The 12,622-nt window shown below is 50.2% G+C and overlaps 1 protein-coding gene across 1 annotated transcript in view; it reads right to left on the reverse strand.

Annotated features, from left to right (window-relative positions):
- Nucleotides 1–11,508: 11,508 nt before the first annotated feature.
- ELAPOR1 (endosome-lysosome associated apoptosis and autophagy regulator 1) overlaps nt 11,509–12,622 on the reverse strand; it is an 88,657-nt gene continuing 87,543 nt past the window's right edge. Inside the window, exon 19 of the mRNA XM_045292016.1 lies at nt 11,509–11,838. Coding sequence (XP_045147951.1) covers nt 11,770–11,838 — 69 coding nt within the window. The 3' untranslated portion in view covers nt 11,509–11,769. The remainder of the gene's footprint in view (nt 11,839–12,622) is intronic.

The following is a 12,622-nucleotide window of genomic DNA, read 5'->3' on the forward strand; positions in this document are numbered from 1 at the left end:
CCCCAATAAAGCTATTTGTTTCTGCTCTCCCTTGTTCTGTCAGTTATGTCTGTCAACCTCCCTGCTCCTCAGTTCCGCGTGACACTCTGGTGGTCCCTCAAAAGTGTGATTATCCCAGTTTCCTCGTCCTGCGGAAGGGTGTGTCACAGCCGGCAGAGGCCTGCCAACCCGATTCCGGTTTACAGACTTTGTTTGTCTGAGAGCTTAAATTCTGAGCATCTGGTTTGCGGAGAGCCTAGTGGTTAAGCCCTGGACTGCTAACTCAAAGTCAGCAGTTTGAAACCACCAGTGGGCCCCAGGGAGACAGATGAGACTTTCTACTCCAGTAAACAGTTACAGTCTTGGAAACTCACAGGGGGCTTGCCACCCAGTCCTATAGGGTAACTATAAGTCAGCATCACCCTTGGTTTATGTTTTGTTTATGTAGATTAAGCCCCCACTGAATTCTTTCTGACCATTAAGCTGGGGTTGTTTACAGCCTTGGCCTCAGGCAGAGTGCATTAGAAAGTGGTTTACGTCTACTCCATTAACCAGCCCAGCCACAAGTAGTCTCCCTCAGGGTGTACTGGGGTGTTCTTGATGGAGACTACCAAACGAGGGTGGCAGTCTCTTATGTCTAACATAATGTACGTGCCCCAATCCTGGTCTCATTCCCATTTCTATAGGCCCACCTGTAAATATGATGAATTGATCTGCCGCTAGTAAATTTGTGAGTGCCCTTTGCTCTCCCGTGCCCTTTCTAAGTTCGTGAATCTCAGCAACCCTTTGGATACCGTTATGACCTCTGCTAGTGGTCTCCCTCCTCCAGGGGATGCATTTTTGTATTTGTCTTTTCTTTGTCCTGTTTAAGACTTGTTCTCTTTAAAGTATATTGAGATTTGACCCCAAGTTCACTGCTGTACCCTAAAAGAGGTCCTAATATTGGACCCCTGTCTGAATCTCTGCTCTCTTCCTTATTTTTAGATACGAATATGGCAATAGTCTCAGGTGATCTCGCCTCAGCTCTTTCCTAATCTGATTATTGGTCTGTGCTAGGGGAAATAAGCCCAACCAAACCCTTTAGATTGGAGGAAGGCTTCTTAACAACCTGAGATATGCAGATGACACATCTTGCTTGCTGAAAATGAGATGGGCTTGAAGCGCTTGCTGACAAAGATCAAAGATTGCAGGCTTCAGTATGGATCACGGTTTAATGTAAAGGAGATCCAAATCCTCACATCTGGATCAATAGGTAACATGATCAATGGAGAAAAGATTGGCATTGACAAGGATTCTGTCTTTCTTGGATCCACAATCAGTGCTCATGGAAGCAGCAGTCAAGAGGTCAAACAACAACAACAACAAAAGAGGCCAAGCAACATATTGCATTAGGTAAACTGTGCTTCACAAGACTTCTTTTAGAGTATTAAAAAGCAAGGATGTTACTTTGAGGAATAAGGTAGGCCTGACCCAGGCCCACCCAATACCCATGGTATTTTTAATCCCCTGATAATGCATGTAAAAATTGGATATTGAATAAGGAAGACTGGAGAGTCGATGTAGTTGAATTGTAGTGCTGGCAAAGAATATTAAAAGTGCCGTGGACTGCTAATATGACAGACTGATCTGTCTTGGAAGAAGTACGGCCAGAGTGCTCCTCAGCGGCAAGGATGGTGAGACTCCATCGTCTGTACTTCAGACGTGCTGTCAGCGGACAGCAGTCTCTGGGGAAGGCCATCGTGCTTGGTAAAGGAGAGGGCAGAGAAAGAGGGCAAGCCCTCAAGAGGTTGAATCGACACCGCGGGCTCAAGCGTAGGCACAATTGTGAGATGACTGGGCTGGGCGGCGTTTCCTTCTGCTGTGCATAGGGGCACATTGGGTGGGAACTGACTCTGGCACCCAACAACAACAACAACAAACCCATGGCCACCCTGTACATCAGAGTAGGACTGTTCCTTTGGTGCTCCAGCTAGACAGCCTCCTCTTTCAGAGCACCTGTTAAATTCAGACCTTTGACGCTGTGGTTACTAGCTCAATGTGCAACCCACTATGCCACCAGGACTCCACGAGGGGAGAAACGAAACAAAGTTACTGCCATCTAGTTGATGCCAACTCATAGTAAGCCCACAGGACAGGGTAGAATCGCCCCTGTGAGTTTCCAGGACTGTAACCCTACAGGAGTAGAAAGCCTCGACTTCCATGATTTCAAACTGCTGACCATGCAATTAGCAGCCTAACACATGACTCCTGTGCCACAAGGGCTCCCCTGGGGTAGAAATGGGACCCCAAGTTCAAATATCGTTGATAGTGACACATTTAGTAAGTCCTAAATGGGACAAAAGCAAGTCATCCTGCTGAGAGAGACTATCAGCGTGAGGCCATACTGGTGTCCAAGGCCCTGGGGCACAGCCCACTTCAAAGGCACGAGAACAAAGCAGCTACACAAAACCATGCTTGCTGGCACATCAACGCATCACAGTTGCAGGCTGGGCTAGAGAGTCAGAAAAGTGGCCATGACTGAGCTATGCACACTCCTGAAGATGAGAGAAACGAGCAAACGCGGACAGGGTAGGTTTCGGGCCCTCTGACCGACCGAGGCGTTCCATCCAGGCAAATCTGTGTGCTGGCTAGGGGACTGGCAGTAATCAACTTTCTTTCCTCTTTTTTAACAGTTTTATTGGCATGTAATTCACTTATCACACAAGTTATTAGCTCAGGCTATCACCTTTCAAACACATTGCCTGAGGGCAAAACTTTCAATGAGCAGGAACTCAGCCGAGTTGAATCTGTGTGGAGACTCCACAAGGAATCCAATGCTCGCTGTCAAGCCTCCCGCAAACTAGTGCTCAGAATCTAAGCTGAAATACTGGGCAAATCAGGATGTCTTTGTACCAACCCGAAGACCACAGGTTGGAAAAGTGCAGCTGAAAACTTGGAGGGAGAGGAATGAGGAGTCTCTCCCAACAGGAAACTAACCAATTTGAAGGCATACAAGGTATTGCGGTCATGTCCTGGGTCCATTTGAAAACCTTAGTTTCTCAGTGCTGTTGTAATAAAATACCTTAAGTAGGTGGCTTTAAACAACAAAAGTGTATTTTCTCACAGATGAGGGGGCGAGATAAAAGTCCAGGGCACCAGCTCTAGGGGAAGGCACTTGCTCCCCCTCAGCTCTGGGAGGGGAAGACCCTGGTCTTTTTCAACAGTGGTCACCCCAGTATTCCAGGGTTCCTTGTCATGGGGCACCTACCTTCTCAATTTGGCCTTTGTAATTTCTGTGCCTACGTTTCTGTTTACCTCACTCAGAAGTGGTTAGGTTTAGGTCACACCCTGTGCTGGTATCATCCCATTAACATAACAAAGAAAAGCCTATTCCCAAATACATAATTGTAGGTGTTGTATGAATATTAATCTAGACAATAGAGCACACACGGGGCACAGTCATGGAAACTTCTGAGACATAACCAAACAACTTCATGGGGCCTTCGTCCCAGGGGACATTACGTCAATGGCACGGCCTTGTTCATGAAGCCAGTGTTCTGCCTCCTCCTCTGGGGAGTAGCAAAGGATGGAAGAAAACCATAGACTCAGGAAGCAATTAGTCTCATGAACCACCCGGACACAGCCCACGTGCCAACTGCTCTGCCTGCAGAGCAAAACATCAAGTTCACAAGGCAGTCAGTCTTCTCCGTCTGATGGAGACTGGAGGAACCCTCAAGACAATGGCCCTCAGAAACCTGCTGACCTGGAGCTGCAGCCATTCCTGGGAACTATCTTCCCACCAGACAATAGACTGAAAGGGAAAAAACAAACCAAGAAACCCCAGCAGTCTGAGTCTATGCAGACTCGGAGCAACAGAGCCTTAAAATAAACAGGAGCAGCGTCTGGGGTCTTAAAGGCCATCGAGCTCAGAAGCAACAAAGCCCACCAGCCTGTGCGATCACGAGGTGTCCAAGGGATCAGGGATCAGGCATCAAAGAACAAAGTGGGAACCCAAAGCCCATCTGTAGGCAACTGGAACATCCCCTTACAGAAAGGTCGCGGGGAGGAGAGGAGCCAGTCAGCAGGGTGCAGGGTAGCAACGATGAAACATACAACTTTCCTCTAGTTCCTAAATGCTTCCTCCTCCCACTATCATGATCCCAATTCTACCTTGCAAGTCTGGCTAGACCAGAAGATGTACACTGATACAGATAGGAACTGGAAACACAGGGAATCCAGGATAGATGATCCCTTCAGGACCAGTGGTGAGAGTGGCGATACCGGGAGGATAGGAGGAGGGTGGGGTAGAAAGAGGGAACCGATTATAAGGATCTACATATAACCTCCTCCTTGGGGGATGGACAACAGAAAAGTGGGTGAAGGGAGATGTTGGGCAGTGTAAGACATGACAAAATAATAATAAATTATCAAGGGTTCATGGGGGAGGGGGGAGGAGAGGGGGGGAATGAGCTGATGTCAGGGGCTTAGGTGGAGAGCAAATGTTTTGAGAATGATGAGGGTAACGAATGTACAAGTATGCTTGACACAATGGATGTATGTATGGATTGTGGTAAGAGTTGTATGAGCCCCTAATAAACGATGAAAACTAAACAGGAGCATGTGAGAGGAACGTGCTTTCTCCCTGCCACCAAGCCCATGCCGCTCACACAAGAGTCAAACAAGCAACGATGAAAAAGCAGGAAGGGTAGAAAATTCAGACACACGGAAACGGGAGCCCAGGGCAGACGTGGGGAGAGTTCCCTCCCACGGTGGGCATGTAACCGATGACTCGGCACACTTTATGTACCGACAATGGGGGAGGAGAAGGATTTGCTAGAAGCTTTCACCTAAAGTGCACGTTTAAAATAACATCACCTGCAAACGTTCACAGATATGTATTTTCAAAATTGTGACACACATATAGGTAGCAAAGCATTTGCCACTCCAGCAATCTTCACGTGCAGTTCAATGACATTAAACACGACAGGTTTTTTTTTTTAAGTGGTTAGGTTTAGCATACCCTGCCCGAATAAATTCTCATTTATATACAAAGAAAAACTTTATTTTCAATAGGATGACTTCCACAGGTATAGGAGTCAAGATTCTAACACATAATTTGGGGGGCAGCATTCAATTCATAACACCCTTTAAACAAAGAGTTCACTGTACGTTGATATGATCACATTCTGGCTTCTCTGATGAACTCTGGCTGCTGGCTGAAAGCAAGGTTTCGTCCTGGAAATGAGACTATCGGAGTGGGGCGGGGGGTGTCTGTGATTAGCTGTTCTGTTCTTCCTTCCACCCGCTCAACCCAAACCAAACTGCCTGCCACCGAGTCCAACCCGACTGAGGTGCAGAGGCCCTCGAGGGCAGAACTGCATCTGTGCGTTTCTGAGACTGGAACTCTCCGTAGGAATAAAAAGCCCATCTTCATGCTGCAGAGAAAGGCATTAGAGCCCCCTTCCCGATGCCGGGAACAAGCTAGGTGTGCTAGGACCGTTTTGGTCTTAGGGCACCTGCAGAGGCTCCTGTGATGAGACGTAACTCTCCCTCCTCCGCCATACACGCCTAGTGCCACTGGTGGACCTGACAAGCAGACTCATAGGTGGCCTGGGGGTGGGCGGTCTGGGCTTGCCCCCTGACTTCAGCCTGCCTAGGGCTTAAGATTTGAAACCAGTGGAAAGGAAGTGTAAAAGCTGCCGTCTCCGAGGAAACTGTAAGAGTCCTCAAAGCTTTGGGCTCTATGAGTCTTCTGAAGGCATGGCCTGCCACGGGGGCTGCCTGTTTCCCTAGCTGTGGCGGTAGGGGGGGCTCAGAGGAAAAAGAACCCCACCCCATCACTTTCTGTGGAGTCGATGTTGGCTCCGTGTGTGTCATGTCGTTCAGGAGCCATTGCCAGGCCTTTCTTCCGAGGCACTCCTGGGTGATTACAACTCCCTGTGAAGAAGGCCCAAGATCCTCCCAACTGGACCAGTCCGTCACATCATGATACATGGAGAAAAGATCAAGCTCGCCAAGGATTCTGTCTTGCTTGGCTCATCAGTGTTCTTGGAAGCAGCAGCCAAGAGATCAAAGGACGCGTCACATGGGCAGTGGCTGCAGCAATGGGCTCAAACAGCAGTTGTGAGGACGGTACAGGCCGGGGCAGTGTTTCCTTCTGCTGAACAGGGTCACCGTGAGTTGGAGCTGACTGGACAGCACCTTACTACCACCTCCAGGTTAGGGCTGGAATGGAATTAGCTGCTAGTCAAATGATCCCTACCCTTCTTATCACCCTCTTGGTTTTGGTTTATTTTTGTCTAAACACATGTGATGTAGCTGAAAAAGAGTTATTTTCCTTTTTTGCTAATTGGATGTAGACAACGGCCAGGTAGGACTTCTGATCAGCAGGAACTACCCGACGCTGCTGCACTGGCAGAAGCGAACACAAAACAAACCCACATCATGCCTTGATGATGGAGTGGTGGCGTGAAGCCTTCCCACCTTTGGATGTGGGACTTCTGTGGGCATTAATGCTGAGATAGCTCTTTGGTGCTGCCTCTGAGGCCTCAGGACTGGGAAACAGAGCTATCCCATCAATCCCTGTACTTTCTACCTTAGGACACAGGTGCAGGAGAGTTAAACAATGGGGCCCAGGGGGACAGAAAAGCCACTGCCGTTGCGTTGATTCTGACTCTCATAGCAACCCCACAGGACGGAATAGAACTGCCCTTATGGGTTTCTGAGACTAAATATTTTTAGTAGGAGAAAGCCTCTCCTTTCTTCTGAACAAGAACTCAGAGGGGTGCCTAAAAGAGCCCAGCCTTCTGTCTTGTCCCTTTTCAGGGTCAGCAGTTCGAACTCATCAGTCACTCCTTGGGGAAATGATGAGGCTTGCTGCCCAAATTTACAGGCTCAGAACCCCCAGGGGCAGTTTTCCCCTACCCTGCAGGGCGGTTATGAGTCAGAACTGACCTGGTGGCAGTTCTCCCCTATCCTGCAGGCGGTTATGAGTCAGAACTGACCTGGTGGCAGTTCTCCCCTATCCTGCAGGCGGTTATGAGTCAGAACTGACCTGGTGGCAGGCAGAAAACAGCCTGGAGGAACTAGGCTAAAACATGTGCCTTCATTGGTCAGAGACCAGTGGGTGCCTGACATGGTCTCCGATGATAAAAACATGTGCCTTCATTGGTCAGAGACCAGTGGGTGCCTGACATGGTCTCCGATGATAAGCTAATAATGGTAGGTGCTTATTACATTCTCTCTGGGTACAAGACTTCAGGGGTTAGCGGTTAGAAGTTTGCCCTTGAAAGGAGAATTCTGGAGGTGATACAGCCTTAGTGGTCCTGGGCAGCTAGAGAGCAGGGACCAGCTATAAGGAGTGAGCAGGAGGCAGGGCACCCAAACCTTGGCTGCCTTCCCTCTATTGGCTCTCGCCAGTTCAGAGCCTCTTGGGCCTCCCTTTAGCACCTTTTTCTGTTTGTTCCTCTGTCTGAGATTCAGGAGCTCAGGTAGTGTAGTAGTTATGTGTTGGGCTGCTAACTGCAAGATCAGCAGTTTGGAACCATCAGTTACTCTTTAGGAGAAAGACAGGGCTTTCTACTCCTGTAAAGAGTTGCTCTCTTGAGAATGACAGTCTTGGAAATTCACAGGGACAATTCTACCCTGTCCTATAGGGTTGCTTTTTGGTTTTGTTCCTATTTTAGGTTACTTCTTTTGATCTGTATCCCAATGTCATTAAAGCGGTGGCTGTTGACTTTGACTCATGACAGCCGTGTGTGTGTGTGTGTGTGTGTGTGTGTGTGTGTGTGTGTGTGTGTGTGTAAACAGCACTGAGCTCCCTAGGGTTTTCAATGGCTGAGTTTGGTGGAGTAGATGGCAGGTTTTTCTTCCAAGATTCAAACCTCCAGTCTTTTGGCTACTTCCTCAACAAGTGGTGAGAACTTGGCTTCTAGACTAGCGAAGTCCACGTTCTTTTCTTTGTCACTCTGGGGGCTGCAATAGAACTTAAATTCTAAGCACTTTGGGCTCCCACTATAAACCATAGCCCTCCAAATATTCAGCTCCCATTGAGTTCATTCTGACCATTAACTAGAATGTAAAAAGCTTTGTCCTCAGGCAGGGTGTTTGAAATCAGATTACTGGGAATTCCCTAGACAGCCCAGGCAGGGGCAGTTTTGCCCTTAGGGACTTGTCCTTAATGGGAATTGGGCTACTAGGGCACTTAGTCTGAGTACCCAGTCCTACCAAGGTGGTCCGAGGGCTCCAGAACCAATCTCGCAAACTTCTCTAGTGTACAGCAGGGTACGGATCCGCCATGGTCCCTCCCTAATTTCACAGTCCACTCTGTGACTGTGATGAATTGATCTGCCTCCAGTCAGGCTTTGTGAGGAATCTGTTGTTTTTCATACTTTTGGACACCATTATGGTCACGCCGATGGCCTTCCTCTCCGGGATGGATTGCTCATGCCTTGTCCTAGTCCTCTTTCAGACTGAAGGTACCTCTATGAAATGTGTGTGTGACTCTGGGGTCTTTCCTTACCCCCACCCTCAGAACAAGATCCAGAATCCTTCTGTTTGTCAAGGACACTTACCCACTTACCACTCACTCACTGTGGCACTTATACACTCTCCTGTTAACTTGCGAAGGGGTGGAGTCTAGCCTGTCAATCAGGTCGCAGCTTGATGACCTCATTTTGGAGGCATGATAGAGATAAAATAGCTTCCTGGAGGCCAGATGCACTCACTCTCTGCTTTGTCTTCCTGCTGACAAGCCACATGGAGCTACACTGGTGCAGCCAGAGCCCTGGAACTGGAGAAGCCATGTGGAGACCCACACCAGTGCTGAGATACTTCCACCACCACTGGATCCACAAGACTGCTCCCACTGGTCTGTGATCTTCATGCATTCAGCATCACTGCATGGCTGCATGAGTCTAAAGAGGGTTTATGGACTAGTATTTATGTATGGGCTAATATCGGACTTATGGACTGGATCTGGACTGGGTTGGGATGTTTTCTAAATATACAATTGCTCTTTGATATAAAGTTTTCTCTTACACACACATAAGTGTCTCTGAATTGGTTTCTCTAGACTACCTGGACTAACACACTCACATATCCGGCTGCCCAACCCACATACAAGAAAAAACAACTCGAAAGGTAGAGTTTTATTTCAACCAAAAAAAGTGGCATTCAATACCCATCCCATAACAAACTACAAACTCTTAAAATACAGAGTAAAAAGGAAACCCAACCAGTCTTGATGGGACAAAAATTTGGTTTCACAAAGCTGAAAAATCGATTACAAAGTCTCTGTTGTATAAATATAGTCAGTCTTATCTTTAATGTAGAGTCAAACAAACAAACAAACAAAAAAGGTTTTGTTGGCATAAGCAAGCCCCTGGTCCTGGAATAAATCACATCTTCCTTTCTATCCCTGGTCAAAGACAGAAGGGCCCTGTATGACAAGAGTTCCGCCTGTACATCCCAGGATTCTAGGGAACCAAATGAACTTCCACGTTTGACCTCCCTCCCCCAGTCGCCTGTGCAAACCACTCGAGCGTGCTCTGGTTTCAGGGAGACAAGGCCTTCCTCCCCCATATGAACTCTAAGGCATGTGTTCTCAGGCTGGTTCTGGTGACAAACACACAGCTCATCGAGTATCCTGAAAGTCACTGAATTGTACATTTTTATTCAGGTGAGTTGTATCACAGATGAAGTATCTCAATACAGCTGTTTAAAGAAGTTTAACATGTCTCAATTGCTGGGGTCACTGCATGTGACCTCAATAGCATACATAACCCAGGGGCTCCTGGCAGGTCACTAAGAAGAGCCTTACAGTAGTATGACTAGGTCACTGGGTTTGAGGCTTTCTGGGGACAGTTTCAAGATGTCAGAATAAGTAAATCAACAAGGAATGCCCCGCCTCCCCCCCCCGCCCCCCGGTTTCCATAACAATCTGAGGATCTTTTGTGCCCTTTGCCCCCAAGAAAGTTACTCTGTGAAAAGCAGAGGCCTCGGGTGCTGGTGGGGCTACTGGACAGAGGCTTTACGTCAGCACTCAAGAGCTGGCTATCTGTACCCACTGCATGAAATTCCAACATGGCCACCGGCTTTGAGAGCCTAACACCCTCAAAAAAGGAGGGTGGACCTGGTTTTCTGGCGTCACCCTGCCCTCTGTGGCATGTTAATGACCCGCTGGTCGGGGTACAGCTCCAGATCTCCTTGACTTTTACCATCACCGACGCGCCCTGGCCTACTCAGACAAGCCATTCAGTGGTGGACAGACCACTTACGAAAGCCATCTCCAGTCTCGGTTACCAAGTGCCCACTGGAGGAGGAAATCATGGGCAGCTGGGCTCTCACCAATGAATGGGCTTTCTAGTCTGACGGTGGCGACAGAGACTTGCCCGTAGAAGACGGAAAAGGTCTGCCGCTCTGTTTCTTTAAACTCACCGGTGATAGTGGACGTGTAAAGTGGATCACCTCTTGCAAAGGCTGCTGTCAGGAATGGGGGCCTTTAATTTTTTTCTTTTTTTGTGGGGGTGGAGGGGGATAAACAAAGGAAATGAGAGTGGGGGGAGAGGGGAGGACAATGCTTTCGAGCAAGAAGTAGCTCAGTCAGGCAAACACCTTGTAAACACCGCCTGCCTTCCCTCCCTGAAGATCATGGTTGTGCAGCTAGGGCTGGCGCCTGGGAGTCATTTCCTGTTTGGCCATACAGCCAGCTGGAGGACTCCATGTGAGCCGGAGTGGAACTGTCTTCCGAGGGTTCTCCAGGACTGGCTTTCTTTTGGGGAAGCAGATCATCAGGTGTTTCTTGTGAGTGGGCTCAAAGTCAACCCTTCAGTTAGCAGCCAGGCATATTAGCTACACAGCCTAGGGATGCCTTGGCCAGTCCAGAGGCTATTTATTCTGAGGCGGAGCAGGTGGGTGGGCCTGAGAAGCAGGTATTGCCTACCTCAGGGCTATCCCAGGATGCCCCATAGGAACCCTGACCTTCGGGGACTGGAGGACTCAGGGTGGGGAGCTTCTCCATCACTGTGGGTGAAAGCTGTGGGGGATGATCGGAGGTACAAAGCATGGGGGTAGACCAGTCAACCAGGGCGGAGTCATTTTCCCAAGGACCTTTTTCCTTTGGCTCTAGTGAGACTTATCACATGATTAAGAAAAGGGAATAAAACACTGGGTGTAAAAAGTGGTGTTTTCAAGATGCCCTTCTCTGTTGCCTCGTTGTGCTGAACAAGACTTCCCCTAAACACGGCTTACTCACCTTGCCCTCCAGCCTACGCTTTGCACGCCCTTTTGAACAGGTTCTCGGGGTCTTGGGGAAGAAGCCCAGAGCTCCTCACCCGCCTCTCTCCGCAGGAGATCACGAGTCAGGGCCCCTGGCCAGTCAGGGTCAGAAGTCCTGTTTCTACCCTCACCTAACAGGGCAGGAGCAGTCGCTTCTATAGTGACGCGGAGGGGACCGTGCTCAAAAATCGGGCTCTGAGATGCTGGGCCAGCGTTTGAAGCTACAGCTCCCGTGGCCGCGCCGTACAGGGAGACAAAGGACAAGCCAGGGAGTTCTAATATCAAGTGTGGATATATTTGGCAGGTTTGGGGCAAGCAGGGTTTGGGTCCTCTATTTAAAAAAAAAAATCTGAAATAGAAACTTCTGCTGATAAGGCCACAGTAAGAGATTTCCAGCAGAGGGTGCTGCGGGAAGCCTGCGCCGGGTCGCCCGGGCTCGCAGGGGGCTCTGCGCAGGTGGCGTGGCGTGGCGAGGCGGAGGGGGCGTGGCGAGGCGGAGGTGGGCGTGGCGAGGCGGAGGTGGGCGTGGCGATCTCACAGGTCCACGTCGGGGCCTCCGGAGGACGTCTTCAGGGGCACCGAGTCAAACCCGTCGGGCGTCCTCTGAAAGACACACGGGGACAGGCGCTGGCTGCTGGGCACACGGCCAGTGTGGGGCGCCGAGGAAACAATGGGAGAGCGGGTGGCAGAAGGAAGCCTTCCGGGAGCCCCACTTCCGGGGGCCGTGTGGGAACCTTGGGAAGCAATCCCCTCTGCCCCGCTTCTGGGCCTCTGCAGAGCCACTTCCAGGACGGGGTCGTCTATAAGCTCGACCCCCGCCCCGCCTCTCTGCTGAACTGTGGAAGCCCGGGCAGGCCCAAGGGTCCCCAGTGAGCTAGCCTCTCCCCGCTCAAAGAACCCAGCGCCAAGGGGCCGGGCCCTGCGGGCTGCCGGGGTTGTCGGCGGTGCGGCCCGTGCTGCACTTACGAGCTTCCCAGTCACGCACCCACCCGCACCGAGCAACCCTCCCAGCGCGGACCTGCGCCCAGGCCGCCCCGCCCCCCAGGCCCCGGCCCGGAAGCTGGGGACAGCGCCCCCCGCTGGTGGAGGGGCAGCGTGGCTTCCCGCTGAGAAGTTGCCCGCAGAGCGCACCTCTCTGACCCTCTCTGACCCTCCCCGCCAGAAGGAAAGGAGGGGCATGTTTCTTACAACGCGGTTTGGTTCCGTACTTCTGGGAGCTAAAAGGCCCCAACAGGCCACCGACTGGAGTGCATGCTGGGAGAGAAGGAACTCGGGGTCAAGAGCAGCCCCATGGGCCCGTGGGAAAGAGAGCTAGTGTGGACATAGACAAGGGAGAAGAGAAGGCGTGTGTGTGTGTGTGTGTGTGTGTGTGTGTGTGTGTGTGTGT

This window comes from Echinops telfairi, unplaced genomic scaffold (genome assembly GCF_000313985.2).
Source record: "Echinops telfairi isolate 266 unplaced genomic scaffold, ASM31398v2 ScPeMD7_443;HRSCAF=831, whole genome shotgun sequence".
Classification (NCBI taxonomy): Eukaryota; Metazoa; Chordata; class Mammalia; order Afrosoricida; family Tenrecidae; genus Echinops; species Echinops telfairi.